General features: G+C 51.7%; 11 protein-coding genes across 11 annotated transcripts; 6 read left to right on the forward strand and 5 right to left on the reverse strand.

The window, feature by feature from the left end:
• Window positions 1-240: 240 nt before the first annotated feature.
• Window positions 241-2,758, reverse strand: F5J12DRAFT_892371 (Sec1-like protein; the record flags this gene model as incomplete). Its single annotated transcript, XM_051747569.1, has 9 exons — window positions 241-687; window positions 742-1,053; window positions 1,114-1,288; window positions 1,340-1,634; window positions 1,684-1,848; window positions 1,903-2,110; window positions 2,164-2,377; window positions 2,426-2,685; window positions 2,735-2,758. The coding sequence occupies 9 exons, from the start codon at window positions 2,756-2,758 to the stop codon at window positions 241-243; spliced, it is 2,100 nt and encodes a 699-aa protein (XP_051600695.1).
• A 90-nt stretch (window positions 2,759-2,848) lies between these two features.
• On the forward strand, window positions 2,849-3,980 carry F5J12DRAFT_828495 (uncharacterized protein). Its single transcript, XM_051745622.1, has 4 exons — window positions 2,849-2,958; window positions 3,029-3,541; window positions 3,619-3,726; window positions 3,784-3,980. Exon 2 carries the CDS (start codon window positions 3,259-3,261, stop codon window positions 3,502-3,504), a length of 246 nt encoding a protein of 81 aa, XP_051600696.1. The 5' UTR covers window positions 2,849-2,958; window positions 3,029-3,258; the 3' UTR covers window positions 3,505-3,541; window positions 3,619-3,726; window positions 3,784-3,980.
• A 301-nt stretch (window positions 3,981-4,281) lies between these two features.
• On the forward strand, window positions 4,282-7,423 carry F5J12DRAFT_937750 (Metallo-dependent phosphatase; the record flags this gene model as incomplete). The annotated part of the gene is made up of 19 exons (XM_051749641.1): window positions 4,282-4,392; window positions 4,454-4,501; window positions 4,552-4,869; window positions 4,924-5,089; window positions 5,142-5,262; window positions 5,314-5,448; window positions 5,549-5,707; window positions 5,763-5,905; window positions 5,964-5,970; window positions 6,016-6,119; window positions 6,168-6,242; window positions 6,343-6,378; window positions 6,432-6,469; window positions 6,530-6,589; window positions 6,638-6,706; window positions 6,763-6,788; window positions 6,842-7,002; window positions 7,058-7,086; window positions 7,145-7,423. Coding segments are annotated over 19 exons (1,956 nt in total), but the record flags the coding sequence as incomplete, so codon positions are not given.
• Window positions 7,373-9,659, reverse strand: F5J12DRAFT_828509 (uncharacterized protein). The gene is made up of 4 exons (XM_051745623.1): window positions 9,377-9,659; window positions 9,250-9,325; window positions 9,039-9,204; window positions 7,373-8,990 (listed from the first exon to the last, which is right to left on the reverse strand). Exons 1-4 carry the CDS (start codon window positions 9,558-9,560, stop codon window positions 7,497-7,499), a joined length of 1,920 nt encoding a protein of 639 aa, XP_051600698.1. The 5' UTR covers window positions 9,561-9,659; the 3' UTR covers window positions 7,373-7,496.
• Window positions 9,660-9,765: 106 nt separating this feature from the next.
• Window positions 9,766-11,660, forward strand: F5J12DRAFT_828515 (WW domain binding protein 11-domain-containing protein). Its single transcript, XM_051745624.1, has 7 exons — window positions 9,766-9,885; window positions 9,938-9,969; window positions 10,035-10,092; window positions 10,142-10,468; window positions 10,524-10,559; window positions 10,611-10,724; window positions 10,773-11,660. The coding sequence occupies exons 1-7, from the start codon at window positions 9,846-9,848 to the stop codon at window positions 11,480-11,482; spliced, it is 1,317 nt and encodes a 438-aa protein (XP_051600699.1). The 5' UTR covers window positions 9,766-9,845; the 3' UTR covers window positions 11,483-11,660.
• Window positions 11,661-11,710: 50 nt separating this feature from the next.
• F5J12DRAFT_828519 (uncharacterized protein) lies at window positions 11,711-13,626 on the forward strand. The gene is made up of 2 exons (XM_051745625.1): window positions 11,711-11,952; window positions 12,115-13,626. The coding sequence occupies exons 1-2, from the start codon at window positions 11,731-11,733 to the stop codon at window positions 13,204-13,206; spliced, it is 1,314 nt and encodes a 437-aa protein (XP_051600700.1). The 5' UTR covers window positions 11,711-11,730; the 3' UTR covers window positions 13,207-13,626.
• Window positions 13,620-16,109, reverse strand: F5J12DRAFT_920969 (uncharacterized protein). The gene is made up of 9 exons (XM_051749278.1): window positions 15,972-16,109; window positions 15,482-15,564; window positions 15,396-15,432; window positions 15,207-15,340; window positions 15,112-15,152; window positions 14,731-15,058; window positions 14,631-14,666; window positions 14,228-14,575; window positions 13,620-14,175 (listed from the first exon to the last, which is right to left on the reverse strand). The coding sequence occupies exons 1-9, from the start codon at window positions 16,024-16,026 to the stop codon at window positions 13,921-13,923; spliced, it is 1,317 nt and encodes a 438-aa protein (XP_051600701.1). The 5' UTR covers window positions 16,027-16,109; the 3' UTR covers window positions 13,620-13,920.
• Window positions 16,110-16,948: 839 nt separating this feature from the next.
• On the reverse strand, window positions 16,949-18,414 carry F5J12DRAFT_828550 (uncharacterized protein). The gene is made up of 3 exons (XM_051745626.1): window positions 18,284-18,414; window positions 17,324-18,219; window positions 16,949-17,253 (listed from the first exon to the last, which is right to left on the reverse strand). The coding sequence occupies exons 2-3, from the start codon at window positions 18,195-18,197 to the stop codon at window positions 17,012-17,014; spliced, it is 1,116 nt and encodes a 371-aa protein (XP_051600702.1). The 5' UTR covers window positions 18,198-18,219; window positions 18,284-18,414; the 3' UTR covers window positions 16,949-17,011.
• Window positions 18,415-18,959: 545 nt separating this feature from the next.
• F5J12DRAFT_720126 (uncharacterized protein) lies at window positions 18,960-20,216 on the reverse strand (the record flags this gene model as incomplete). Its single annotated transcript, XM_051741217.1, has 5 exons — window positions 18,960-18,991; window positions 19,045-19,161; window positions 19,215-19,961; window positions 20,021-20,069; window positions 20,133-20,216. The coding sequence occupies 5 exons, from the start codon at window positions 20,214-20,216 to the stop codon at window positions 18,960-18,962; spliced, it is 1,029 nt and encodes a 342-aa protein (XP_051600703.1).
• A 162-nt stretch (window positions 20,217-20,378) lies between these two features.
• Window positions 20,379-24,804, forward strand: F5J12DRAFT_828557 (uncharacterized protein). Its single transcript, XM_051745627.1, has 11 exons — window positions 20,379-20,717; window positions 20,773-21,295; window positions 21,345-21,458; window positions 21,515-21,628; window positions 21,677-22,195; window positions 22,244-23,461; window positions 23,517-23,801; window positions 23,855-23,905; window positions 23,977-24,135; window positions 24,191-24,369; window positions 24,429-24,804. The coding sequence occupies exons 1-11, from the start codon at window positions 20,437-20,439 to the stop codon at window positions 24,637-24,639; spliced, it is 3,654 nt and encodes a 1,217-aa protein (XP_051600704.1). The 5' UTR covers window positions 20,379-20,436; the 3' UTR covers window positions 24,640-24,804.
• On the forward strand, window positions 24,794-26,900 carry F5J12DRAFT_828565 (uncharacterized protein). Its single transcript, XM_051745628.1, has 3 exons — window positions 24,794-25,517; window positions 25,575-26,123; window positions 26,146-26,900. The coding sequence occupies exons 1-3, from the start codon at window positions 25,056-25,058 to the stop codon at window positions 26,788-26,790; spliced, it is 1,656 nt and encodes a 551-aa protein (XP_051600705.1). The 5' UTR covers window positions 24,794-25,055; the 3' UTR covers window positions 26,791-26,900.
• Window positions 26,901-26,905: the final 5 nt, after the last annotated feature.

A 26,905-nucleotide genomic window follows, 5' to 3' on the forward strand; every position in this document is an offset into this window, starting at 1 on the left:
TTTGTACGTTGGCCGTACTCTAGTGTGATAACTGCTGAGTCTCCTTAAATTCCTAGCATCCGTATGGTGCAAGTTCTCGCGATGCGCTCAGACAGGAAATAACAGGTTTTTCTCGCATCTCTCAGCGTGCTTATGGTCGCTCAATCGTCTGACTTGCCTTTTTACTACTTCGCATCACATGTATTAGTTGTGCCGATCACATTGATTACACTCCAAGCGTCCATGTGTTGAAATTCGTAGTCATGTACTTGCCTTGCCCAAAGTTCCAAGGAGACCAACGAACCCTTGTGGATCGACAATCTCAGTTCCACCGTACGTCAACCGCTTACCCGTCTTCCCGGCCCATTCTTCGAGGTTTCCGTACTCGACATAACTCGCTCCTCCCACAACGAACACCATACCTTCGGCGAAAGCCATCCGCCTGGCCCGCCCGTGTCCCGACGCACCTCCAGTAGAAGGCCCACCTGTAACAGCAGTGGCGCCCATACCTGTCTGAGCGTGTCGAGGTCCACGGGGGTCAAGAAAAACATAATCGTCTGTCTCGGTTAAGGACTGGTTGGATGCGGCAGAAGGATCCATGAGTGCTTCGGTAAGGCGTGTGACCGGAAGCAGCTTATTCGCGGGGAGGAAATTTTTTACTCCCGAGATAAGGTTTTCAAGGCCACCCTCTTTCAGCCGGTCTGTCAACTGCATGGGGGAAGGACTTAGACATCGGTGACGAGTACTAGAACAATTACTCACTCTGTTGCCGAGTGCTGTAAATCCCCGAAATAGTTCGCCCTGCCCACCGCCAAGTACCGGTGTCGACGTTCCCCCCACAACCGCACTCACCGTCATTCGGGAAACGTCCCGCATGCGACGGACATACTCAAACGCCGCAACGTCTACACCGACGCTTTTGAGCTCTTTTTCGAGTTCGGCGATGTCATCCTTGGATATGGCGTGGTCGGGCGAAGAAAGATAAAAGACCAGAACAAGACGCAGCTCGTCTTCAGGCGTGAACAGCCCGTCCGGTCTAGGCGCACGCAGTGTTTCTAAGATCGATGCAACAGTCTAGAGTAATATACGATGATTTCAGTTCTGGTTCACAGACTGCGAGTACGGAAGACGAACCTGTTTATTGATGGCTTCTTCGGTGCTGAACAGTTCGTCCAAACCACGCTTCTTGATTTGTTCAAGCAATGCCGTGGCAATGTTCATATGGGTATCTAGCGTCGCTTTGCGTGCCGTTAATTCGGGAAGTTGAGTGATTGCGGTCTTCAAGTGGGCAGCGTTCGATGTTAAATCCCTACGTTCATGATCAATATGTCAGGAACAGCGTACTCGTAGGAATACTCACAGTTGAGAAATATCGTTCACGTCACTAACACCCGTTGACCGCGTGATCTCTGCAGCGTCTTGCTTGTACTTGTTCAGCTCCGCATCAATCTCCTCCGCGACCTGAGGGAACGGATTTGCAGCGTTCCTAGCCCAGAAAAAGTCCTTTGAATCGAGATCATACACTCGCTTCTGGGGCTGCGTCACCACAACGCGGTTAAGCTTCATATCCAGACAGTCGGACACAAGCGCTTGGTACGTCCAGCCATGTGAAATCATAGGCACTAGATCGACGTTCCTATCGAGAATGAGTAATACTATAGAATTTAATTTTGCAGTAGCAGATGCGACCGACGGAACGCTTACAAGGTCGCTGTAGGCTGGAGAGCCCGGAAGAGTCTTGAGAGAATAGGGTGGTCGTTCCATGTGTGCGCGAAGAGGTGAGCAGCGCGTCTCGTATCTTCTGCTCAAGTTTCTTTGCCACCATTTCTGCCGCATTCCCTCTCGGAGCGCGGATGATGGGCACATGCCCTGAGTAAGCAAGCTAAACAATTCCACAAGATGATATTTCAAATACCGACAAACCTGCTGTGACAACCGCACTAAACAGGCCATTTGCTATGCGTTCAACTTCGTCCTCGATTTGCTGCTCAGACGAGGAGGGAGAATTGAGGAGTTGGTAAGAGTAATGGCGACTGGGTTGTGAAGACCCAGGCAGCAGGACGGGGAGCGGTGAAAGTAAGGAAAATAATGAGGGTGAAGGAGCGATGAACGAAAGATACTGATCAATAACCTATGACAGCCGCATTGAGCGAACATGACAAGTCTGCCAAAGGGGCCGCCCACCTGTTCCACTAATTCTCCGGTGCTCGCACTGGCAGCAGAAGCCGCAAGCTCTTCCAGCAGTGCTCTTGGCAAAGGCTCGACGAAGTTGAGATGGAATGACTCATACAGACATTTATCCAAGTCCTCAGCTATCCGGCGAATGTTGGCTAAGGTCGGGGAGACGAAATATACAGCAGGTACGTCGCGCAGCGGGGGACGTGTAGAATGCAGTTGACTGAAACTTTGTTATACACGATTTGAGCTCGGTTTCTGCCATGCTTACACGTGTAATGTCACGCCGACGTCTCGGAGATCCTGTACACGGAGGACAGTGGCAAATACGTCCTTCGTCTGCTGATCTAGAACTAAAACCTTCCATACAAGAGGGGCGCTCGAAGTTGAGAGTTTCGAGGTAGCTGCTGGTGTAGATTTGGTTGCGACGGGGCCAGGTGGAGCCGCGCCCTGTTCAAGCGGATTATTTAGATTGAGGAGGGAGAGCAATGCCTCCGTCTGCGCTTCTTGTAGCGTCGCAATTGTTGTTGCCTATGAGACCTGATGAGTAGATGATATCAGAGGGAGCATGCCAGCCCACATTTTTGAAAGCAGGAGTGACCATCCCAGCAGATGAATTGCAGAGCAACCAGTTCGCCGTGATAGTCGAGGCCACGTGGCCTGCAAGACATACCCAAAAACGGAAGGCCGCTGTGGAGTCTGCTGGCAGGTCCGTATGTCAGTAAAGAACAAATGACACAGGATCCTTTATCTAATTCAATCCACTGGATGGCTTGGGAACTGGCAGCTTAATGGTGTCACTGCGTGAGCATTCTTGCACATGTGCGTCCCGCAAATCGACAATCTGGTCATCCCTCCCACATGTATATAAGAGCTAGCCATCTGATCTCGTCAGAAATGGTGCCATGGTCGTGTCTCGGAATCAGACTGGGGGTGAAACGTTGCGTCCTGAGGCTATTGTACGAAACTGCCTCCGCCGAGTGGAGCAATGAATGACATACATATACATATTACAAGGGCAGTTCACTGATCCGACACGCTTAAAGACCTGTTGTCTCCTCCATTTATAACCCGCTTCCATCCCTTCTCTCATTCTCTGTTATCATGCTCTCTGAACCAGCTTCCACTGCATTCGCCATGTCTCGCGCCGACTTTAACAAAGACCCCTTCCTGTCATATTCTCGATCCCTCCACGACTATACTCTCAGGCTGTGGACGGAATCTAGGAGAGTGGCAGAGGAGAAAGCGCGCAACAAGGCAGCTCGTAGGGATGTCGAAGACGCTTCACGATGGCGGAAGCAACCCGAGTCGTGTTCGCCACAATCCCATAGATCGACTACGCACGACTGACAATCCACACCCCGCATGCCGCACGGAGCATCGTCAGGTAAGTGGCTTTGTCCTTCCCGCATGTCCTCAACGGGGAGCCCATCCTGTCAAAAGTCGGCGTAATGACGATATCAGCGACGAGCGGTTATGCGATAGATCAATCTACCACCTGGCACCTACCCTATGTCGCAGAAACAACTTTCACAAATCATGGCATGCTCCGGATTACATCCATTAATCGATGTGCGTGTTCCTCGGGTACTTGGAATGCGGCTGCTGGCTGATCCTCGTTGCCACAAGAATTTTATCGTCCAATTATGATCTGTCCTATCATGGCGAAATAATACCGAATGCTCCCATGACGGAGTTAGGAATTGATATGTATCTTCCCGCACATAGTATGATCTCTACTTTGTCAATGCAGGCCTGTCGACAGGTCGAGAGCGATGTTGCGGTCCGATGGGTCGTCAAGAAGAAGTTACCCTGTTTATGTAACCTTCAGATTTATCCCAAGATGATGAATGATTATGATGTTTGTTACTGCTGGAGAACGGAAGCATGTGCCATGTTCTTCGCCCAGATGCATGCCACGGCATGTGGTGGTAAGGATGCACGTTTGTTGTGTCTAATGATTATATATCTTCCCAGGATCTGGCAGCCCATTCAAAGAAGGACCCTGGGTGGTGGAGCCGGTGTCTCTGTTAGAACGCTATCATGGTGTATTCTGCACCCGGGTTCCACGTTGTTGCTGGGGTGGTTTGTTGCTTGTTCGGAGTCACTGCGAATGGCCAGTCAGAGTCGGCATTCACGGTGCCTGGTGCATTCCCAACCTCGCTCTACTCCAAGTACTACAACAGCCCAACTGCTACCACTGCCCAGCCCCAGCCTGTCATTTCTGATCCGGTCACAGTAAGTCGGGACTGCCATTAATAAGAGATGAACGCGCTAACCATGTGTGTGTTGTCATCAGCACGAGGTGTTTCCGCTGTCGTTGACAGACCCTGATGATATTCCTCAAGTATTGTTTTTAACTACAGTCCCCGACGTACTCTCTCATTAGCCCGGCAGAACGATACGGTCGACCCGCATCCCCTCCCTCCTATTGCCTCTCCTTCACAGATCCTGCAACAAGCAATTACGCAAATCCAATCAATAGCCGCCAATGCAGCCTTTGGAAATAGTCAGTGTGCACGCTGCCAAGCTTCTCTCGAAGTTGCGAAATTTGTTGCTTTGAGTGCTCCCGACCAAGGTCCAAGTCTCGCAGTATCCCTCTGCGAGTACTTTAATTACTCCTCCACATGTACTGCCAATTACGGTCCGCTTGCCCTCGGTCCCATTTTTACCCAAGTTGTCGCTTATGCGGATGTGGGAGGATACGATGGCCAGGTAAGTGGCGACGCATTGAAGTCGTCAGACATGCCAGTATTGACGTCGTCTTAGCTCATTTGTGCCGAATTTCTGGGACTTTGTTCGGTCCCACCCACACTGCCTCTTAACTTGACTGGTTGGTTTTCCAAACCAAAACCTAACCCACTCCCACCTCCAAAGCAACCCACCGGGGAACGCCTCAAGGTGTTACATATATCAGATCTCCACATTGATCCTCGTGAGATGTCTGCTCGAATTGCTAACTGTGTCTGTGTTCAAGCATAATGCAGGGTACGCAAACAACGCTGAGGCCAATTGCACAAGCGGACTATGCTGTCGTGAGAATTCATACAATTCTGAGAGCCCACATACCCCCATCCTACCCGCTCCCCGCTTTGGGTACTTCTTGTGGTGAGCCAAAACTCGGCACCGTTGTCATTGGTTGCTACAACACACAGACAGTGATTCGCCATACGCTTTGATCGCTGCAGTCTTGCAGGCTATTCCACCTCTAACAGGGTCTGAAACCACAGGTTTCAATTTTACTCTGTTCACTGGTGATATGCTAGCGCATGACCCAGATTACCAACAGTCTAGGTTGGAGAATTCATCGCTACTTTTTCATTTTGCTGAGCAAGTTTGATAGGGCTTACAATGAGTATTCTGAGGTAAAGAGGCCAGTCCAGTTTCATGGCAGCAGTTTCTCACCTCGAGACAAGGTTGTTCTGTTTGATCTTATCAAGCGCATGTTGGGACCGGGCCCCGTATACGTTACACTCGGAAATCATGATAGCTATCCCACTGATCAGGCAGCACCCCTATCGATGGATGGTGATCTCGGTCAACAGTTTAGTTGGTACGTCAGTTGGGCGCCGTTGCCCTTACCTCAAGTTTTAGATGTCTTCCATCAGGTTATACGACCATGTCACTGCTCTCTGGGAATACCAGGGTTGGTTGCCAGCTGCCTCAGTGGAAGACTCGCGCGCCCATTACGCAGCGTACATGGTTAAACGGGCGGATGGACTGAGGATCATCAGTTTGAATACCAATCTATGTAAGCACTTCGACGTACTTATTAGATGAAGGCGGCGGCTTACACTTTATTACCACAGGGTATCGGTGAGTTGCTACTTATCTCTGCCTCGCTCTTCCTCACGGGCGCAGTGCGAACTACCTCAATTATATCAATGCTTCTCATCCTGACACCTCTGGGATGATGAGATTCCTTACGGACGAGTTGCAAGCGGCGGAAGATGCAGGCGATCGCGGTAAGAAAGCCTAAGGGCTTGGGCATTCATGTTTTGACCTCAAGACAGCGTGGATCATTGGGCACGTTCCTAGTGGTTGGGACGGTACGAATGGACTTTATAACCCTACTGACCTATGTGAGTGTTCTTTCCACTCAAAGAAACTTACCATGACGCTCGGCGACATCTAGTCTATCAAATGTGAGTATCGTCGAGCCGTCGCTTCATGCCCTGACATAAAAAGGTAGCGTGGACCGATATACCCCACATGTAATTGCTAGTACGTGTTACAGCGTGTGTTTCAAACTAAACTCGTTAATAGAAGTCATGCAGACATCTTCTGGGGCCACATGCACGAAGACGAGTTATCAGTACGTCTTTCTTTCTTTTCCGATGTGACTAAGCGCTGCATGCTCACCGTTTCTCGATAGATCTTTTATACCAACAACGGCACGAACATCAGTGCAGAAACGGCCCAAGCCGTGTCCTGGGTATGTTAAAAGTTAGGTTTTGCCCATCTTCCGGCTCACTTTGAATAGATGGGGCCTTCTGTCACTCCTCTCACCAAGTTGAATTCTGGATTCCGAATGTACGAAGTTGACTCAGGGGTACGTGCAAACTTCCCATGTCTGGATATTTCTACATTAAATGAGTCGTCCAACAGACGTTTGAGGTGCTTGACGCCTACACGTAAGCTGAAAGTAATCTGATAAGTCTGCACATCGATACTTACTCATTGACAGTTGGAAGAGCCCCGTAGATACCTATAGCCAACTGGACTCCCAGCTACAGTACGGCCCCGCCTTTGAATTCGAATACAGCGCTCGTGATGCGTACGGCGGGAATATACCCTGGGGTGCCAATGACCCCTTAAATGCAACATGGTGGCACCTTGTGACTGAGCGTTGAGTGCCCCCCCGTGTTAACATTCTATCCCGTTTACTCACGCATGTCCACAGAAATGGAGACAAACTCATCATTAGTATCGGTACGTCAGGGTGCGCTGATATTCTACCGAGTAGTGACTTAATTATGTGCAACCGTAGGATGTGTGGAACACCTACCAAGGCAAAGGCTCTGTCTTCACACCGCCCTGCACTGGTGAGTGTGTAACTGCAAGAATCTGTTACATCCGTAGTGGCTCGTCAAGCATTGCGCAACAGAATTGCCCTCGGGGTTATGGTTCCGTGCAGTGAACCCTTTACATTAACGAACAACGGCAGACTCTAAGCATGGGTAGTAATTCCTTTAACTAGCTTTCAGGTGATTCATGTCCGTAGATATTATATTGGGTTGCATTCTTTATACCGTTGGTGTTCGAAGCCTGAGGTTGTGATAGATAGTATGTAAGTTACACTTGCTTTGCGAACCGCTATTGGTATTCTGTCTATACCACAGCTAACGCTGACGTCCACCTCCCCCACCGAGTAACACCAGTTTCTTTCCGTGCTTCTTGCGTCCGCCACTACGCTCAAGCTCGTGCCAAGCTGCGTCTAGATCCCATTCATTGAGTTCGGTGGAGGCATTCTTGTTCACTGACGCTGGCCTCGAGGCAGGAGATGAATGTAATGCAGACGCGAAACTTCTCGAACCCCACGCGCCCGACGTAGGATGGCGCTCTGCGTCAGGATGTATCTCAGCTTCGACCACGGGAAGTGGGGTGACGCTAGGTGGGGGATCGACGTGCACAGTAACAGAGGACTCGCGAGAAAACAATCTTTCCCTCTCTTTCGCCTTCTCCTCTGCACGCGCGCGCGCGCGGTCATCCCTCCTCTCTTTCTCCTTTCGCCGCGCAGTGCGTTGCTTCAACGGGCCCTCAAAATTCGTCAAACCTTCCTTGCCAACTACGCCCTCAAGATCAGCTTCGACAAATACGACATCGGCACCTTCAGGCATGTGCGCCAGATACTTGCAACGCTTGCGGAGGTCTTCATTTACCGAGCCTTCCACAGCAGATTCAACGCGGATTGTAATGCCGTCCGGGAACGAGGGGTAACTCTTGAAATGAGAATGCAGGATCTTAATGTCGAGGGGATGGAGGAACACCGGGAGGCCAGATGCAGCTTGATAGTAGTAGTAAGTTTGTGTAGTGGGGGGAGGCGGGTTCAGATTCCGCCGGAGTTTATGGGTACGGCCAAGAAGGGAGGCCTCTGGTCCCGATGTTGCAGCGTGCGAGCCAGCATTAGGTGAAGGTGATGAAGTAACAGGCGGAACGCGTTGAACAGCCAAGAAATCAACCGGAACATCAGATAGCACGCTGCCTGAGTTCTTTCGAGATTCAGTACGGTTGACTACATGGATATTGCGACGCTCAAGCTCTTCGCACTGGGCTCGAGCCTTCGCGATTGTACAAGCGAGCTGAGGAGATTCTAGGCTGGACACCTGTGAGATTTGGTGACACAATTCCTCCCTTGCGGCATCTATAAACAATAGACTGAGTTCATCCTTCATGGCAACTAAGGAAAGCCTTTCGGCAGCGAGAGCTCCTAGATCCTGTAACAAATGAGAAACCAAGTACTCTGGCGTGGCAAGCATAAACTTGGAAAAATTGTAGACATCTGGAAGGAAATGGAATGGCGCTTGATGAGGAGGAAGCAAGTCCGAAGGCCAGGTAGGCGAACGAGGAAGAGCCAACGTAGTGATATGGGGACGCCGTATGAGGCGCATACGTAGGGTCGAACCTGTCGCGGGTAAGCCTTCGATGTCATCACGAACAGATGACGGGGAAGAAGCGCCAGGAACCAGAGGCTTCTGATCTCCGGTCGGAGGCTCATGCCACTTGACGCTCTTGAGCTGTTTCTCATGGACCGAGTCGAAGCATATCGGACAGCGAGCCCAATTGGATGTCTTCGACATGCTCAAATAGTGCAGGATACAGGGAAAGCAGAACACCTGGTGTATCATCAACCTAAAGTTCACATACTGAGTTGCACTACTAACGTGACCACACTTCGTCATGCGAGGAGCAACAGGTGGGGACAGGCAAATGGGGCAGCTGGACAGCCCTTCTTCAAGCTCACGAGATTCTCCGCTTATTAGTGTGGTTAGCGCGAAGGCTGATGTGCGGGGTATGATAACCTGCAAGATATCTTGCCATTGGAAGAAGCTGAAGAGAATTAGAACGCGAGAGGGTCCAGCGCATGAAGCTTACATATCGGGATCAGCGAAGTGCGCTGTATAGTCACCGGCAGGATTCATGACAAACCGATACTGTGCGTTCACGAACCCTTGGTGTGATATCATTAGAATTAGGCTGTGATCAAGGGGAGGATGCTCACTCTCTTTATTCCATACACCATGGCCGGAAGACTTCTTTCCTCGCCTGGGAAAGCTCTGAGGTTGGGTGTGCCTGGGAGGAAGGGTGAAGTTCAAGAGGTGATTCAAGGACTGAGTCGAAGTCATCTTAGCAGGTCGTTTTGGGGTCATTTGTCCAGTTGGTTCACTAGCCATCTGAGGCGACATAGGTGGTTTTATCGTGTCAGCAAGCCACTCCCGAAGAGTATGGTGCGTCTAGGACCCTTGAGGGGTGGTTCCCTCGAAGCGGGGAGCCAACCACACAGGACCGATCCTACGTGCACTGGCCGGAGCCGCCTTATGACTCTGACGTCTCGGTCACGTGCACGGGACCTTGACAGATACAGCACACACCACCGCGTAGTGGGACTCCCAGTGAGTTTGCGCATTGTACAAGTTGGGCTCTCCTTGAACTACGACAGGTTCTTATCGGGTGATACCTCAGCCTGCACGATGGCGAAAGGAAAGAGCCAAAACCCTGCCGATGCCTATCGTGTGTCTCTCTATCTTGCATCGATGTCCTGGCATAAACGTACATTTTATAGGCAAGGCCTTGCGGAAGAAAGAGCTTAAGAAGGCATGTTTCTTCGCATGTTTCTCTGTCTTGTGTCGCTGACCGTCGCCGTACTCTTGATGTGGTAGAACAAGACAGAAAGGACTAAGGCTCGCGAGTTCGCTCTGGTCAAGAAGGACACGCATGGTATGCATTCATTGTTTTTCTCTGAATCTGCAGTTCTCAGGCTCTGCAGACCTGGAAGACGAAATCGAGAAGCTGGAAACAGCAACCGACTTTTCCGCTGCAGATAAATCCCGGTTAGCGGAACTCAAAGCCGAGCTGGCGAAGGTCGTGGCAAAGAAGGAAGAATACGTGAAAGAACATCCTGAACATCGCAAGCTAGTGTTCCGTCACAGGAGAGACAAGGGTAGCGATCAGCCGTCGGTCCCGCTCGGTGAAGAGAAGCGCAATTTGTTTGACAAACGTGGTCTTCCTCGCCATCCTGAACGCAGCATTTATTATGACCCAGTGATGAATCCTTACGGTGTTCCACCCCCTGGTATGCCTTATATTGAGAGGCGTGAGTGACATTTTGAACCCGTGTACTTCCTCCAGTTCATGTAAAAGGATTGTAGCTTTGCGGGAAGATGAAGTAGCCAGCGATGAAGATGGTAGCGTGATCAATTCCGTCCTTCCGCTGTTACTCACTTGACACGTCTCAGGCACTGATGATGATATCGTGATGCCCGCTGGTCCACCACCGGGTGTCAATAGTGATGACGACAGTGACGATGACATCCCTATGCCTGAAGGTCCGCCCCCGAGCGCCTTACAAAGTATGGACTGAATATGTTTCACAGACCCGATAAGCTGACGTAACTTAGATCAAAGTTCAACTTTACCCTCTCCACTTCCGCCACTTCCTCCCCTGCCTCCGCCACCACCATCCTTCACCTCACTCCTTCCAGTGGGCTTTGTTCCACCCCCACCACCTCCCGGATACGCGGGGAATTTCTACCCGCCTCATCCCGCCGGTACTCGTGGTACTTTCCCACCGCCACCCGGTCCAACGCCACTACCGGCCCCTCCGCCTGGGTTCTTCCCTCGTAATGCCGCCACGATGCATGACCCCCTTTCTCCTGTTTCTCATCGACCAGATCAGGTACAACACTCTAATGGAGCAGTCACAGGGTATCCGTCGTTACCACCCAAGCCCTCTACCACTGTTTCCACCTCTCTGCCTGCTCACGCAGCAGGTTCCTCTGCAACAATCTCTGCCGGGCCAGAGTTACGCGATCTGAAGAAGGAGGCGACAGCCTTCGTTCCCTCATCTCTCAAAAGAAAGAAAACTTCCGGGCCTTCGGTTGCTGGACCGAAGGTTAACGCTGCGCCATCTGTGGGTAGGGCAGGGTCTGAATCCAGGGAGCCGCCACCAACGGCTAAACCAGATCTCGTAAGTACCCTGCGCAATCAGTTCGGAGCTCCGCCACCGCCGGTTAGGGAAGCCTCTTGCCATGGACCAGCTCCCAAAACCAAGAACGATTATCAGAAGTTCCTAGAAGAAATGAGCGACATTTTGGGTAAGCCTGAATGATAAGTCCGTGCAATGGGTAGACGCGCACTGCATCGATTCATACTGATACTGCTGTTGTAATCCAATATCGCCTTGTGACACACTTAGACAACGTGGGTGGGGTAAAGTAGACGCGCAATATTAATCTCAGCATGCGTTTGGCTTAGCCAGGGCAGACCTCACTAAGCCTCGATCATGTCTTACGTTTACTTATAAATGACGTGCACGTTAAGAAGAAACCCTCCGATATTTCTCTCCAAGTGAAAGTCATGAGTGACACTCTCTTGCTGTGCCCCCGACCCTTGGCTCGTTGTGCCGGGCGACTTCTTCTCCTACCACTCCTGCCGCAAAGGCCTCCGCTGAAACCTCTGCCATCCGAGATATGGTCCGAGGTTTTCTCATTTGTCCTCTCAGAGAGTCTTGCCGCAAACCCGTTGGCGGATAGAGCTCGATTATGCATGTCCCTCGTGATGGTTTGTAGAAGTTTCAAGGCAAGTCGTTGGTTCTTGCAGTGGCGACTTCGCACCCGCACTTGTGTGGTCTTGAGCGAATTCCGTCCATCCTTCAGGACAGTGTGTTTCGAGGAGGCTACATGCTGCGTTTTTTGTGTAATATGTCCGACATGTTTGACTGACCGTCACCACCCGCTCCAGGACGTGGCACTACCTCTCATGTATGGGAGGATTAAAATCCGTACCGTCAGCTGCCTCGATAAATTGTCCACTTGTCTGTGTGCTGCCGACCAAAAATGGGACTCTATCCGCAGGATCCCCTATTCTACACCCGGTCGTTGGGTGCAGGTGCTTGACCTCTCAGAGTTGGCAGACACCGTGGATTCCCGGCTAGTCTATACAGTGGACTTGCTCCTTACCAATCTCTTCCCTCTCGTTCCCTTCCTGACAAAGCTATGCCTGACTCCGGCTGTGCCATTAAGCCGCCGGGTTTTCTCGTCGCTAACGAATAGGGATGGGAATTCCAACCTGCGGTCTCTTGGTGGCATATGCTATGATGCATCATTTCACTCGCCCGTCGCCACCGGAGGCGATCCATTCGTCCGGCTACTTCAGAGATGCTATAACCTAGAGCGCCTGGAAATTATTGGAAGGGGCTTTGACAGTGATTTTGAATCTTTTCCCGATGCTTTGTTTCAAGAACCAGCCTCAACAGTGAAATTATTCCTTCCCAAGCTTCATAGTCTAACCATTTTGTCAATGCCGACCTCTTCCTTGTTGGTTTCCCTCCTCGATACTAGGTTGCCACGCCTGAGAGCGTTGTCTATCACGCCCTACGACGATATCCCATACCCTGCATCATGCACATCGCGTTTCCTGGATGTCCACGGACAATCCATTTTCACACTCTCTTTCTTTACCCCAAAGTCCTGGCCGACACTGCTTCATCCCTCGCCCTCTACACTATTTCATACCTGCCCTAATTTGCGCCACCTCTCACTGGAGTATCCGTTACCGGAACTCGCCTTACCAGATTCAACGTTGCCTACGCTCCCCCTTCAGATCGTGTCTATCCCCAGGCCAGATATGAGGTTTTGGCGGGTCCTAGAACGGCTACTACCTTACCTACCCAGTCTCAAGGCTGTACGTATCAGGGATGTGCGTTGGCTTGACCCGGGCATGTCCAACCGTGCACAGGAAACCGGTGTGCAAGGCGAGTTACGGAACTGGCGACGTCGTCTTGGACGAAGGGGAATCCGAGTTCTCGATGCTGACTGGCAGGACATGCGTTAATGTCTACCAGCCGGTAGACCGGGGACTTTGGATCACAGAATACTTGGAAAGTAACGGCTATCGTGCTCGCGTAGGAGTAAGGAATGATAACCATTCTTCGTTAGGTGACTGGTTTAACGACGTATCGTCTCATGTATGTCATGCTTTCCTGTAGCTTTGCGGTCAATTGGATCTGCCGTCTCCCCACTCATCCGTTGGTAACTCTTGGTCTGATATCACTTTCGCCCGGAACCGGAGCCTCAAGTTCGGCGCAGGTGCTCTCCCACAGCAGCCGTTACCCGTTATGTCGGAATACGGCTATAATAACTGCGACTTCTCTTCGGCGTATTCACCCGACTAACCAAGTATTTTTCAATACTGTGGCGGGTTACTCAGACCGGTCCGATCATATAACATTACTTAAAGAAGTGACATTTAGCGAGTTCATAATCATTTTAACAGAAACGCGTTCAAAGTATGCTAAGAATCATATGTCAAGGTCAGCGGCATCAGACTTCCATCAGGAGGTTGGTATAGCACGGTAATATTACGTTGACTGGTAGTCCGGTATCCAGACTAGTCGACTGGGTATTGCGTCCATCTACTCTCTGTACGATATTTCCGTTAAGTCTTTATCCATGGGTACCGGTGCATCTTGCGTGGGCCTTGCTGACCGGGGGGCCAGGGTCGCTAGGTCCTACTAGCTCGGTCACCGTCAACGCAAAGCTCAAGTTACTACGTAAACTGTTCAACTAACATTGTGCCGTCTAGTACCCTGAGCATATCCATTGCAGTAGCTAAGTGCTCTTGAAGGTCATGACGCCAAACCGGTTCCCACAAAACTGCCAAACTACTATGGAGAGTCTCGAACTTGGTATTGTCATCGGCCTTGCATGGCAAAGACTCGTAGACTTCCCCAGCCCATGCGCTTCGGGTTAGGACCATGTTTGCCCGTGGACAGCGTACGCGGTCGTACACCCGAAGCGCCTCCTACGCATAATCCCCGTTAGCCCTGGTCGCATGACATGGTGACAATGCCTACCTGAACGTTGAACGAATCGATGCTTGGATGCCTGAGTAAACGACCGAGCAACAGAGCGTCTTCTATCCCTTGACCGAAACCAGAACCGAGATGCGGACACATGCCATGTGCAGAGTCCCCAGCCAACGCGACCTGTCCTTTCACAAAGTAATCGAGAGGAGGATCGATGGCATGGATGCACCATTTATTACACGTTTCGATCAAAGATAGTAGCTTCTTCACGTCGGGACCGCAGTCCGAAAATTTTTCTAGGACCTCCTCCTTCGAAGCTGGGGTGACCCATTCATTTGGAGGCATTTCCACGGAACCTAATAACGAACGATCGGTATAGAAAATGACAACGTTTAGCTACAAGCCAATTCTCAAACAAAACGGTTAGAGCAGAATACTGGAAAGAGCTTACTATCTTGCCGCCTTTGATGGGAACAGTAATAATATGCTGCGGGCACGAATGTACACAATGAATCACTTTGCACGATGTCGGAGATGGTGAAGAACCCGACCTTAGCCGCCCCTACGAAGCAATGGGGGTTACACGACAGGTCCGTCTGTATGCCTATGCGCCGCACGTCGTCGAGATGGAATAAAGCGCGGTACGCGACCGTCCCCGTAAACCTCACGCCCAGCCTACCAGTTTCTCCCGATATTGCTTGTCGGACCATGCTCTTGATCCCATCCGTACCAATAACAACGTCAGCTGCATATGACGTGCCATCCTTGAAGTGGATAACTGGTCGCGAACTGTTCTCCTGAGAAATGTGGGTGCATCGCTTATTAAAATGGATGGCAGATGGGTTGAGGAGTTCCGCGAGGGCTTCAAGGCATGCAGCTCTAAAGTTCTATCCCATCGAAATCTTCCTTTAATCACCGGAAGTTGCACAAACCTGTGTATACCCAATGTCTCGTCTTCTGCACTGAGTTGGTACTGTATGGGACACCGATTCAGCTAGTGCCAGTGGGCTATTGGAGAGGAACCAACGCTGTGAATGAGCTGATGTCCCTGCTCTGCAGATACGAAGGTGAACGGCGTTAGCGCTGGAACCGCTCCATCCGCATGGGCAACGATGGCATCTTTCAAACCCATCTCATCCAACGCGCGCAAGGCGTTTGGTCCTAGTGCGGTAGTCGCTTCTAGCAAGTGTGCTATTCAACGATCACATAGACTTGCCTAGCCATATACCAGCACCAACTTCTCCGAACTTGGACTGAGAGCAGATCATGAATGAGCAAAGCTCGTGACAGTAAAGCACCTACTGCAGACTCGAACACATCCACCTTGATGCCAGCCCGGACGAGGTACACCGCACACACGAGACCACACAGCCCCCCACCGACGACTGCAACATAGGAATGCCTTTCGGGTCTGCGGTTCTGTTGTGGCTTGCAGTTCAATCGTCATGACGCAGATAGAAGGGATGAATCTTCAAGCTTCAAGTATGAGTGGCATTATATACTCAGTCATCGACCAGAAGCTAAGTCAAGTTGTCCCGCTGTCTGGGAAAGAATCTGTTCCTGAATTCCTATATGAGAATATAAAGATAAGAGACCGGGAGAAGGTTGTACGCCACTGGCACTGATACCAAGAGTACCGTGTTCGGGCCATGTTTCTGCACCAGCGAGATACAAAAAAGGGGTGCTATGGGTGCAAGTTACAGTAACCTGAGCCCTTCGAATGGTCAGTTACCAAGGCGAAAGTGTGACTATAAGATGATTTGAACAAAACCCGAAGCAGTAAAACACCTACTGCCGATCCGATCATATACACATTCCAGCACTGACGAGGTAGACCGTGCGGGCATGCGAGAGCTCCATCGACAGCTGCAACGCAGGAATGTCTTACGGGTCTATAGTTCCGTTGCGGTTGGGCATGATGCAAATAGAAAAAAAAAAAAAAAACGGTGTCCAATCCCCGAGGATATGACGCTGCATCTGTAACATTAAACAAACAAAAATAAAACAGCTGATTGCGCGACTTTTTCAGCACTGCTCCTGTGCAACTTTTTATACTACCCCTGCATAATTTTTAACACAGCCACCTTGTACCACTTTGCACTAGCTAGGAGGGCAGATAAAATAGATAAATGTAGGCAGGACGTGAACACAGTTCGTCGGCACCCTCCCCAGTCATCCCGCCCAATCCACGAGGCCGTGATGCCCCACAGGGCCCGCTCGAACACTCGACCCCCTCCCCCGCCCCTCCCGCCTGGCGGCGGGATTGCTCCTTCGGGAAATTCCCACGGCATCGCCACCTGCAAATTCATGTGACCGCACTCCACGCCACAAGTCATCACTGGCCTAGCGAATTTGGGCCCGTTTCTTGGCAAAATACCCATTATTACATGGGTTATGTACAGTAGCATCGAAACGAGTCCCGAGGAACGGGCGAGGAGTGCGTGTAGTCCTGACTCACTCGCTCCCCTGTGCACGTGCCCTGCTTAGTCAGTAGCTGTGGGCACAGCCACCTGCAAATTTTCTGCGCATTACTGCAAAAGTCGCGCAATCAGCTGTTTTATTTTTGTTTGTTTAATGTTACAGATGCAGCGTCATAGCGTCATAGAGATCTCTTTGTCGTAAGCTCTACGTAAACCCCGTTAATTGCTGTCACCCCAAGCGACTATAAGCGAGAAGTTGCCCACTTTACTGATGCGGTGTACCAAAAAAGTAATACCGAGCACTCCGAACACGACATAATACATCCGAGTGTTCGAGAGCGGAGTCAAATATTGTCAGCGGGAACGAATTATGATCATGCAGGTCTGTCTACCTGACATCACGGCCACCTAATCAACCGCCCTCGCTTGCAAATTTAATTTTACATCCTTTATCCTCTAGCCGGCGTCGCAACCGAGGAAACCGCGGATCTTCCATTATCTCACTCCAGTTACCGTAGAGAACTACGTGCTGGAGGGCAGGCAACGATGGACCAGCAAGCCACCAAAAATGGCGGTCGAGATGTGCCCACAAATTATTAGATGACATCTTGCATGGGAAGGCATGGATGCCCACGCATTCCACCGAAGCTTCTACTTCCACAGCAGTGTTGAGGAGGCATGGTGAAAAAGATAAAGTAATTGAAAGTTTTGACGGAGGAAGCACCAGCACGTAAGAATGGAGTAATCTGGTCGTTGATGAGGAAGGCGACATTCCGTCCGAACTCTACTGTGGAAAGTTGCCGACCAAAGGTAGACCAGACCTGCTCGATTGCGTAGCTTTCACTTGGAAAGTCTAGGATTATATGGGCGAGAGAAGGGAGCACCCATCCACAAATTCGCAGCAGGAATGAGGCGCTCACTCGCCGCAGCCGGAGAGTCGTTAACGCTGGTAGGTGCAGAGCGTCCAGCTCCTGTGCGGTATGGAATTCCCCTCCAAGAGTAAGATACTGCAAGTGCGGAGCGTTGTGAAGTACATCAACGAGGGAGTTTATGCCGCCAGATCCAGCAACTGTGTGGCAGTGCCACCAATCCAGTCGAGTCAGGGACGACAAGGCTACGATTCCCATGGGGAACCCCAGTTGTGGCTCGGGGGACTGCCCGCGGACTTCTGGCAAATATGGTCGGACGAGAGTTTGAAGGAATGGACAGGATGATAAAATCTGGATAGCGTCGGTGCCAGAGCTGCTGTGGTCTGTCAGGGTGTAAGGCAGTTCGAGGCGTCGAACCCATCTTCCGGGCGTGGAAGGTTTGCCCTCCGAGCTGAACTGATCGCTCTCTAGAAACTTCTTCAGGGTGTCCTCCACGTCGGGCCTAACCCTCACATCCTCGTACAGAAAGACAGTGGCAAGGGTCCGCCACGTACGGCAGACCTGCACGAGTGACCTCCTTGTTCTGAGGACCACCTCCGAGACCATATCGAAACAGCCTTCGAATGGCTCATATATGGCGGTCAATTGTCCATCGTCTGGTTGTGTTGCCAAGCGAAAGATAGTTAGCCACAGCTCCGGGGGGAGTTTACAATCCGAGTTGGGTGCCATCGAGTGACGGGAGGTAAGAACTGTACGTAGTCCCCACTCGAGTACGGTACCACTGTTGTACATAGTACCGATATCGGACATGATAGGCAAATCCCGGATCATCCCAGGCCTTGTTGAATGAGTGAACTAAACTGCTCGTAGGCACCGGAAGGTAAAATTCCGTCGTGTCTTAAGTGCCATGCCATGAATGCCTTCACATCTTACAACTCGAAAAAGGGAGAGAAAGGAGCCATGCACAATTATGTGTCGTGAGGGGGTACAAGGCTTATGTTGCTAGGGTAGTATAGAGGTAGCGAATCGGCGTACTAAAAAATCGTAGTATTTCAAAGGTACCATTTCCAGCTTCTCGATACGCACTATGGATCATTTTTACCGGCGGTTACGACCTCGTCAGCCGCCGTCCCACCCCGCGCCCGCCACGCCGTACACTTCCGCTATGAGGCGGTCCGTTCGGGTGAGGAAAAAATGTGTGTACCATAATGTGAATCCACTGTCCGCACCTGTATCTACACCTCTGCGTGAAACACCAAGAGGGGTGCCTAGGTTTCCCCAGTACAAAGATGTCGCTATCGAGAACACGGCATGCAAAGGTCATGTCAGAAAATGGTATCGTCGAATTGCTAAAATAAATAGAAAAAAAAGGGCCGGGTGATGTAACAGAACCGATGTTGGTGACAGCCAAGTGACCTAGAAGACATCAAACTCGTTGGGACGCGTCGAGAATTCGTGATAAGTGCATATGGGTGATACCAGCTTGATTGATCATATGAGCTGGAGGTAGTTTGATGGGGCGACTAGAGGGGTCCGGGTTGAACGACTGTTGCGGTAGGAGGATGGGATGACTTACTTCCGATGGTACCGTCCACCTTCCTTGCTTGCCACCATTTTCCTTGCTTGTCGATGATATCGAGAACCTCGCCTTTGGTGAACGATATCTCGTTAGGGTCGTCTGGCGAGGCTGTGTCTGCAGAGCCCTGTCAATGACGCATGCCAAGGATGGACGGCGTGGGTACCTACAAGCATATAGGGCTTTGGCCTTGTACATGTACACGTCTTGTTCGGGGGTCTGTTCTGGTGCGCCTTGGCTAGAGTTACTTGGGCCACCGCCAGCTCCGACTCCTGCGGCACCTGGACCCATTAGGGGTGAACTTGCACCCAGGTTATTTTCGGGATTAGCGAGAGGGCTCGGTGCGACGTTTTGGTTGCTATGGATGCTGCCGGCGCCTGCTGCTGGGCCAAGACTCCTCGGCGCACCGCCATCATTGCTAGCACCCCCGACGAAGCTATTTTGGCTCCTGACGCCAGCAGGGCCAATACCAGGGGTTGTTTTTGTGGCCGAATCATAGGGTACATCATGAGAGCTGATGCCTCCGCCATAATTTGGGGCGTAACCATTGGTGCCCATATTGTGAACGGAAGTGCCGCGAGTTCTACGGCGGCGGGAGGGAGGGGTTAGACCGCCGGTTCCGAGAGAGTTGAGGAGATACCAAGCGAGCGAGTCTTCTTCGGAAGTGAAGTACAACACCCAAAGAATGTCGACGATAGCCAGGATAAGCCAGCCAGCGGCCATTGCATCGAGAGGGGCGCGACCGCTGAATATGCTGTCGTTTACGGCAATGACGGCGAATACGATGGCGACTGCGCCGAAGACAGATATCTGGAAGCGATGCATGGCGATAGAGTCACTTGCGAGGGTATATATGACACCGAGGATGAGGAAGAGTTGGAGGAATATTCCGAACCACGCGACGTTGACAGAACCGACTTGGGAGACGGGTTGTAAGAGGGGGGAGGGGGAAGCGACGGGGAGATGGACGACTCACTCTGGGCAGTTGCTATAGCTTGTGAGATGAACGCGATGAACCATGCGAGCTGGGCGGGATCGAGGTGGTTGGCGGGGAAGACGGGCTAGTTGGAGGGGGAATATGGACTTACCACGGCAAGGATGGTTGTAAACAGGAAGAGGTAGTGGGTGAGGATGGGAGTGAAGTCGAGGCCTTCGTTTCCTCGCGGAGGCATCGTCGGCGGCGGGATGGTCTCTGTCGTTGGCGAGGTTATGTTTGAGTCGCTGAGTCGACGAGACGACGTTGAAGACACATCCACGTGGTGTGTCAGACATTCCCACGGTGGTCCTGCACAGATAAGATAAGATAGCGATATTTCCCACGACGAGCTTAATGCCTCCGTGAAACGCGGTTGCCGTAAACCGGGAGACAGACAGAGAGAGGACTGAGCGAGGATGGCCTCAGAGGGTCTGCCATCGCCACCCCCGCCCTCAGACCCCGGAGCGACCGACTCCGCACAGATGCCCGCCAGGACACCCAAACCACCCACACCGCGTCCCCGCACCGCCGGCGACTCGTCCGACCCATACCACCCGCAAAAACCAACCGACCCCAACCGCCCACTCAACGTCACAGACGCCCTCACCTATCTCGATGCTGTCAAGATCCAGTTCCATGACAGACCAGACGTGTACAATAACTTCTTGGACATCATGAAAGACTTCAAGAGCGAAGTGTATGTTGCCCCCCTCTGCGGTTCTTCGTCTCTTTCCTCACCCCTTCCCTTCCAGCATCGACACCCCAGGCGTCATCGAACGTGTCTCCATGCTATTTCACGGCAGTCCCCCCCTCATCCAAGGATTCAATACCTTCCTCCCCCCTGGCTATCGCATCGAAATTTCCTCAGACCCGTCAGATCCCAACATGATCACCGTCACAACACCCATGGGCACCACCACTCAATCAACGTCCGAACCAGCCCGCTCCCGTGAAGCTATACTCAAGTCGTCGCTCCCAGGACTGCCCTATCCGCAATTGCCTCGGTCCACAACTCCATACCAGCTGGCCCACTTACAACTCCCCATGGATGCACTTACATCCGGTCTACAACCCCCCTCCACTACTGCAGCTGCAGCTGCGTCCTTTCTCGGAAATTTGAACAACAAGTTGGAAAACAGGCCCGCAGGTGAATTCAACCACGCAATCCAATACCTCAACAAGATAAAGGCCCGTTTTGCTGACGACCCCGACATCTACAAACAATTCCTCGAGATGCTTCAGACATACCAAAAGGAACAGCGTCAACTCCAAGACGTATGTCCTTTCTCATCGCACTCACCACAGCTCATGTCCTGTTTCTCAGTCACAGGTCTATTTGCAAGTCCAGGTTCTCTTCAAGGACGCCCCAGACCTTCTCGCCGAGTTTAAAGACTTCCTACCGGAGGCACCCATCGCCGTTTCCGCTACAAACAATGTGGTGGGCATTCAACCTCCATTTGAAGCACCGTTACTCACACTCAGTCGTCTGACAAGGATAAGCCCGGCAGAAAGCCTCCCGCAGCATCGATTCCATCGGGAAAGAAGAGGCGGAAAGCCCAAGATAAAGACACGACCCCAATACCCCCGTCTAGGTCAACCACCAACCGAGTACGCGCTTCGTTCCAATCTCCTCCGTCCAGGCTCATACAGCAGTAGACAAAGAAGATCAAGCATACCCACCGACCTGGGGAACCTGAGTCACCTCATTTCTCTCCTTACGGCTTACCCACGGCTTCCCCCCCTCATCCCAGTCACTCAGCAGCGCTTATCCACTCACATGCGTCCGCTTTTGCTCACTTGCCAATTATCCCTGGCATGCAACCCATCGTTCCCGGTGCGCATCCTTCCGTTGTGTCTCCTCCCGATGACCTCCTCTTCTTCGAACGCGCAAAGCGAACCCTCGAAAGCAAGGACACGTACGAGGAGTTTTTGAAGTTACTCAACCTCTACTCAAAAGATATTATCGACACGAAGACGCTCGTCGACCTGGCACAAGCCTTCCTTGGAGACGGAGAGTTGCTCTCTCAGTTCAAGGAAGTTGCTGGGTACGACGATTGTCAAGATAATGTCGAGCGTGGGCCACCCGGTAGCATTCGCACAGGGCCGCCAGAACCGGTCTCTGCACAACCCGCCGGCGAAGGGGAAGGACCGAGCTATCGCAGGCTCCCAGACACCGTCAGTATTGCGTTCCATGCAATTACGCGACTTGACGCCCTTATTTAGGAAATTCGACTAGCATGTTCAGGTCGTGACCAGCTGTGTCGATCCGTTCTTAATGATGTCTGGGTTTCCCATCCTACTTGGGCGTCCGAAGAGGCTGGATTCATTTCTCACAAGAAGAATGCATTCGAGGAACAATTACACAAGAGCGAGGAGGAGCGTCATGAGTATCATGTCCAGCTAGAAGCGCTCGCACGCACGATCGCACTCTTCGAGCCAGTTAATGCGCGCATTGAAGAGATGACCAGCGAAGAGCGGGCAGCATTCCGTCTAAAGGCCGATTTTGGCGGGCCCAGCAAAAGCATATATCACAGGATACTAAAGAAGGTCTACGGCCGCGACGCGGGGTCGGAGATTATCCAAGCTATCCAGGAATGCCCGAGCTTTGCTGTTCCGGTCGTCTTTACGCGGCTGAAAGCCAAGGACGAGGAATGGCGGCGCGCCCAGAGGGAGTGGAACAAGACCTGGCGCGAAGTCGATGCGAAGAACTTTTACAAGTCTCTCGATCATCAGGGGATCGTTTTTAAGACGAATGACAAGCGGTGCATTACGGCTAAACATTTCGTCGGGAATATCGAGACCATCAAGGCTGAGCAAATGCAGAAGCGTGAACGTGAGCGGCAACGACCCTCCTTTGCTGCCGGATCACCTGGGCACCAACTGGAATTCGACCTGAGTCAGACATCGGTGCTGCAAGATATTTTACGACTAGTGTACTCGTTCCTGGACCACTCTCATGCCCACTACAGTGCCCAGGAGCGACGCTTAATTGCGGGTTTCTTGCGTTCCTTTGTGCCTCTGCTGTGCACGTTCCCAACCGCGGACTTTGACGCCGTGTGCGGACTTGCCGACGGTCTTCGAGACGATGACACAGAGCACGAAGTATTGCACGCGCAACGAAGCGGTAGTAGATCGGCTGGTGGAGGCGCCCTCCAAAACTCCCCGGTCGCGGCGGGAGATCTGCGAAGACAGTTGCTGCGAGCGGCTCAAGAGAGGGCTCTTCGGACGGAAGGTTGCAATGCAATACAGTCCAGCCCAACCTCACCCAAATCTGTTCGCGATCCAGGTGACACCGAAAACAAGAGTGTATTGTTTGAAGGCGGTTCGGAGAATGTATGGATCCGCATATCGCAAACGAACACACGTGTAGGTCTTAACCAGTGGAAATGCAAACCGTTCTTTTGCAACACGACCTTCTACACGATGCTGTGCCTGCTTCAGGTATTTTCCCAGTCTGTTTCTCCAAGCGAATTGTCTCTAAAAATGGCGGGTATAGCTAATGTATTCTCGGGTCATGATTTGCAAGGAAGCAGCCCGACAGACAGCAAAAATGCTGAATCCCACGGACTGCAATCCGATCGCAGTTGATCTCGGTTTAGATGATCCTGCTGGTCCTGCTGCGGTTCTTGTTCAGGCCATGGAAGCCCTGGGAGACCGGCGACCGAACGAGACCGCAGATGTTTTCTATCTATATTTTCTGGAGGCCTGTGAGAAATTGTTCGATAATGAACTGGACCCTGGGCTATTTGAGGAACACATGCGATGGTTTTTCGGAAACAAGGTGGGTTGACCCCTATGTTTCATGCTTAGAATAAAATTGAGACATTCCCATAGGCATTCTATTTGTTTACTCTGGACAAACTGATTGCAGCATTCGTTAAACAGGTGAGCATGTGCGAGTTGTTATAGTTATTCATGGATAAGTGCATTTGCCTGACTCCTATTTCCCATCGCAGGTCCAGTTCGTGGTGTCCGATAACAAGTGTCAGGAATTATGGGCGTTGTTGAGGGATGTGCGCCGGGTTGGTGTTCTGACTAATCAAGACATGATCCGATATCGACGAGAGTCAGAGAAACATGTAGGGTCGGATGAACACCTGTATCGCGTGGAGTGGGTGAGTTGAACTAAATTTTACATGCGCATGGTATGGGACTGACGGAACGGATCAGGATCCCCACCTGAAAAAGATGTACATCCAGCTGCTTGACGCTGACGACCCGAGCGTGGGAGGAGATCGGACTGCAGTTGGGCGGTGGCAAGAATATATGGACTCGTATGTGCTGCGGCAGCCGACTGAATGGGTCCCAAGCCAAACGCGGCAGAGGAGCGATGCACTTTTCCTGCGAAAGTGAGTATCATGACGGCGGGTTTATGCGGTTGATGTGGTGATCGCTGATATAAAAATAGGCATGTACCGACCGATGAATCGCCACGGGTGTGGCCAGGGTGGAATACGATGCGAATTAGGATCAGTCCTAGGACATACAAGTTGCTTTACGAGGCAAACGCAGAAGACGTGCTGGTGCGGGAACGAAGTGAGGAGGAAGAGCGCGAGCTTCGGGAACGAGCAAGGGCACGGAACGAGGAGCGCAGTCGATCTCGTTGGCTGGTTTGGTAATAAAATATCACGTGTGCTGTAATTTGTCATAGTTCGCTATATTTGGCTGGCAATCGGGAAAGGGGTCTATTTTTAGACGCGCCCTGGTGGACAGCTCTCAAACAAATAAACTAATAAGTGGTAAAAATACAAATTTTTATTACTTAAGCGGGCCCAAAAGTTGAGACCGTCTATGGCCCGCGACTCAGACACAGATCTTCCCTGAGAGCTGCGCAGCGAGCGACGAGAACGAGGACAAGGACGAGGGGCCCCGGTGTGTCTAGGACGACGTATTGGAAACCAAGCAGGGAGCATTTCATTCGCCGGTACAAGTTTCTGAGCCAAACCAGCTCTCGGCTCAAGTTTTTTTGCGCCACACTGAGAGAACGAGACTCTCTTGGCGAGCCGTGTTCAGACTTTCCGTGGGTGCAGCTGCGATGACGGCCAAGCCTAAGCATGCCAATAGCAGAAACAGCGAAGCGGGTGGTATTGACAAGAAAGGTCGTCGTCATGATAGCTCTTATCTCCGTAGGCTCGACGACAACCACAACGACGAGCGTCTCCCATCTGCTTCGACGCCCTCCTCAGCGCCGAGCCCTTCTTCTGCGGTCTTATCTGCCCTTGCCTTTATCGCCACTTCGCAATCATCCGTCTCCGGCAGTCCACTGCCAATTCAGACCGCGCCTCCTGTCTTCCTCTGCCCTTCCATCGAACACCATTACACTCTCCCCTCCCTACCCACCATTCCTCCCGTACCACCACTCCGGTTTAACAACCGCGCTTCCACCCCAACCCCTACTTCCCAGTCTTCCTCCCGTCGTCGCCTAGCTGATAAGTACATCAAAGGCATGGACAGCCAATGGCGAAAGACGGATGAATGGACTTTGTTCGGCTCTACGGTATGGACACACATTACTTTGATCCCCCCTCTGTCCTCACACATTCCCCGTCCGTAGTGCTGTTCGAGCACATCAAACGTCAATGATGTACTAACATCGCCGTCACCAACCTCTACCTATTCCTCTGCCAGCGTGACGCCCGACGAACTCGACGCTGCTGCCCTCCCAGCCGGCTGGCAAACATCGACTAGCACCGGTGCAGAGCCAACCATCATCCTCGCTCTCTCCATAATCCTTGCCGTTTCCTTGTTCGTCTTCATCGTCGCGTGTGCCATTTGGAAAAGGAGAAAGAAGAAGAAAGCCGCGAAGCATGACCTCGAGGCCAAGTTGCGTCGTAAGCTACGATCGGACGACGAGTTTGAGCACGGGGAGCTGGAGAAGGAGGTGCGGGGAAAGATGCGGGTTTGGGCAAAGGCGACCGCTCGGTGGAAAGCAAACGTCCGGCAATCCGCTCGCCGCCGTCGGAAGAAACAGTCCACCATGTCACGAGGTGTTCGCTCTCACTCTCCTGCTCCGTCTGAGCATCATGAACCATCTGCCGCGGACCCATCTCGTTGCCCATCTCCTGCAAACGCAGAAAGTCAGGATGCTGCCGAACGGGCTTCGGTTACACCTACCGGATCCTCAGAGGCTACCAGAACAATCTCTTCCACCTGCTTACAGGCCATCGTCCCCTGCTGACTTGAATGCATCAACCTCGCGGAGGACTTCGTTTCTTTCTGACCCTGGTAGTCATTCATCTACCCCACACGCAGAGCCTGCTCCTTATACCCCACCTACTTCGGGACACATCTCTATAGACGATAAGAGGGAGCTTGGACGTCTGGGCGAACTAGCAAGTGCACCTCCAGAACCAGAGATCATCATTGCTGGGAGCTCACGTATGGCGGCCTCAGTGCCGACGTTCGACGAGGCACTGGAAGACTTAGATGCATACCCTGAGCTAGAGCCATACTCAGCAGACCCACACCCTTGTTTCCCCTCACCCCCCTCCAAAACTTCCGTGCTAAAAGGGCAGGATATTCCAATCATGGACCCAATTGATGACGGACTGCTTACTGCGAGTGCCCCACCTGATGAACGCTTTCCTGTGGAACCATCCGCGCCCTCATTGGAGGATGAGGGCAATGATCATCTATGTGACCATTCCCATCTCATTACTGACGCTCTTACCTCTCATTCGCATCCTCTAGTACCTTCCAGTACTTCGTCTTCTTGGCGACTTTCATCATCATCTGCAATGAACGCTATACCTCCCTCATATCACCCTTGACAGCTATGGGATGAGGTTTATTTTCATTCATGGGTCACTTAACGTGGTAGCATGTACAAGTATCTTAGTGCAACTGTCTTGATAATCCAAGCTTTCCATCAACTTTCACGCTCTC

This window comes from Pisolithus orientalis, assembly GCF_024613125.1.
Source record: "Pisolithus orientalis strain OTSU chromosome Unknown F5J12scaffold_12, whole genome shotgun sequence".
NCBI lineage: Eukaryota > Fungi > Basidiomycota > Agaricomycetes > Boletales > Pisolithaceae > Pisolithus > Pisolithus orientalis.

Coding starts and splice junctions, on each gene's coding strand:
- F5J12DRAFT_828495 (XM_051745622.1), top strand. CDS start 3,259: ATGCTCTCTGAACCAGCTTCCACTGCATTCGCCATGTCTCGCGCCGAC.
- F5J12DRAFT_828509 (XM_051745623.1), bottom strand. CDS start 9,560: ATGTCGCCTCAGATGGCTAGTGAACCAACTGGACAAATGACCCCAAAA. Junction 9,326..9,376: donor TGGTGTATGGAATAAAGAGA/GTGAGCATCCTC, acceptor TATCACACCAAG/GGTTCGTGAACGCACAGTAT. Junction 8,991..9,038: donor GCATGACGAAGTGTGGTCAC/GTTAGTAGTGCA, acceptor ATGATACACCAG/GTGTTCTGCTTTCCCTGTAT.
- F5J12DRAFT_828515 (XM_051745624.1), top strand. CDS start 9,846: ATGGCGAAAGGAAAGAGCCAAAACCCTGCCGATGCCTATC. Junction 10,469..10,523: donor TATGCCTTATATTGAGAGGC/GTGAGTGACATT, acceptor AAAGGATTGTAG/CTTTGCGGGAAGATGAAGTA. Junction 10,560..10,610: donor AGTAGCCAGCGATGAAGATG/GTAGCGTGATCA, acceptor GACACGTCTCAG/GCACTGATGATGATATCGTG.
- F5J12DRAFT_828519 (XM_051745625.1), top strand. CDS start 11,731: ATGAGTGACACTCTCTTGCTGTGCCCCCGACCCTTGGCTCGTTGTGCC. Junction 11,953..12,114: donor TGGTTTGTAGAAGTTTCAAG/GCAAGTCGTTGG, acceptor CACCCGCTCCAG/GACGTGGCACTACCTCTCAT.
- F5J12DRAFT_920969 (XM_051749278.1), bottom strand. CDS start 16,026: ATGCCCGCACGGTCTACCTCGTCAGTGCTGGAATGTGTATATGATCGG. Junction 15,153..15,206: donor GACATCAGCTCATTCACAGC/GTTGGTTCCTCT, acceptor TGTCCCATACAG/TACCAACTCAGTGCAGAAGA. Junction 14,576..14,630: donor CCATCAAAGGCGGCAAGATA/GTAAGCTCTTTC, acceptor ATTGGCTTGTAG/CTAAACGTTGTCATTTTCTA.
- F5J12DRAFT_828550 (XM_051745626.1), bottom strand. CDS start 18,197: ATGGCACCCAACTCGGATTGTAAACTCCCCCCGGAGCTGTGGCTAACT. Junction 17,254..17,323: donor TACTCCATTCTTACGTGCTG/GTGCTTCCTCCG, acceptor CTGCTGTGGAAG/TAGAAGCTTCGGTGGAATGC.
- F5J12DRAFT_828557 (XM_051745627.1), top strand. CDS start 20,437: ATGGCCTCAGAGGGTCTGCCATCGCCACCCCCGCCCTCAGACCCCGGA. Junction 24,136..24,190: donor ACCTGTATCGCGTGGAGTGG/GTGAGTTGAACT, acceptor GGAACGGATCAG/GATCCCCACCTGAAAAAGAT. Junction 24,370..24,428: donor GATGCACTTTTCCTGCGAAA/GTGAGTATCATG, acceptor ATATAAAAATAG/GCATGTACCGACCGATGAAT.
- F5J12DRAFT_828565 (XM_051745628.1), top strand. CDS start 25,056: ATGACGGCCAAGCCTAAGCATGCCAATAGCAGAAACAGCGAAGCGGGT. Junction 25,518..25,574: donor GGACTTTGTTCGGCTCTACG/GTATGGACACAC, acceptor CCCCGTCCGTAG/TGCTGTTCGAGCACATCAAA.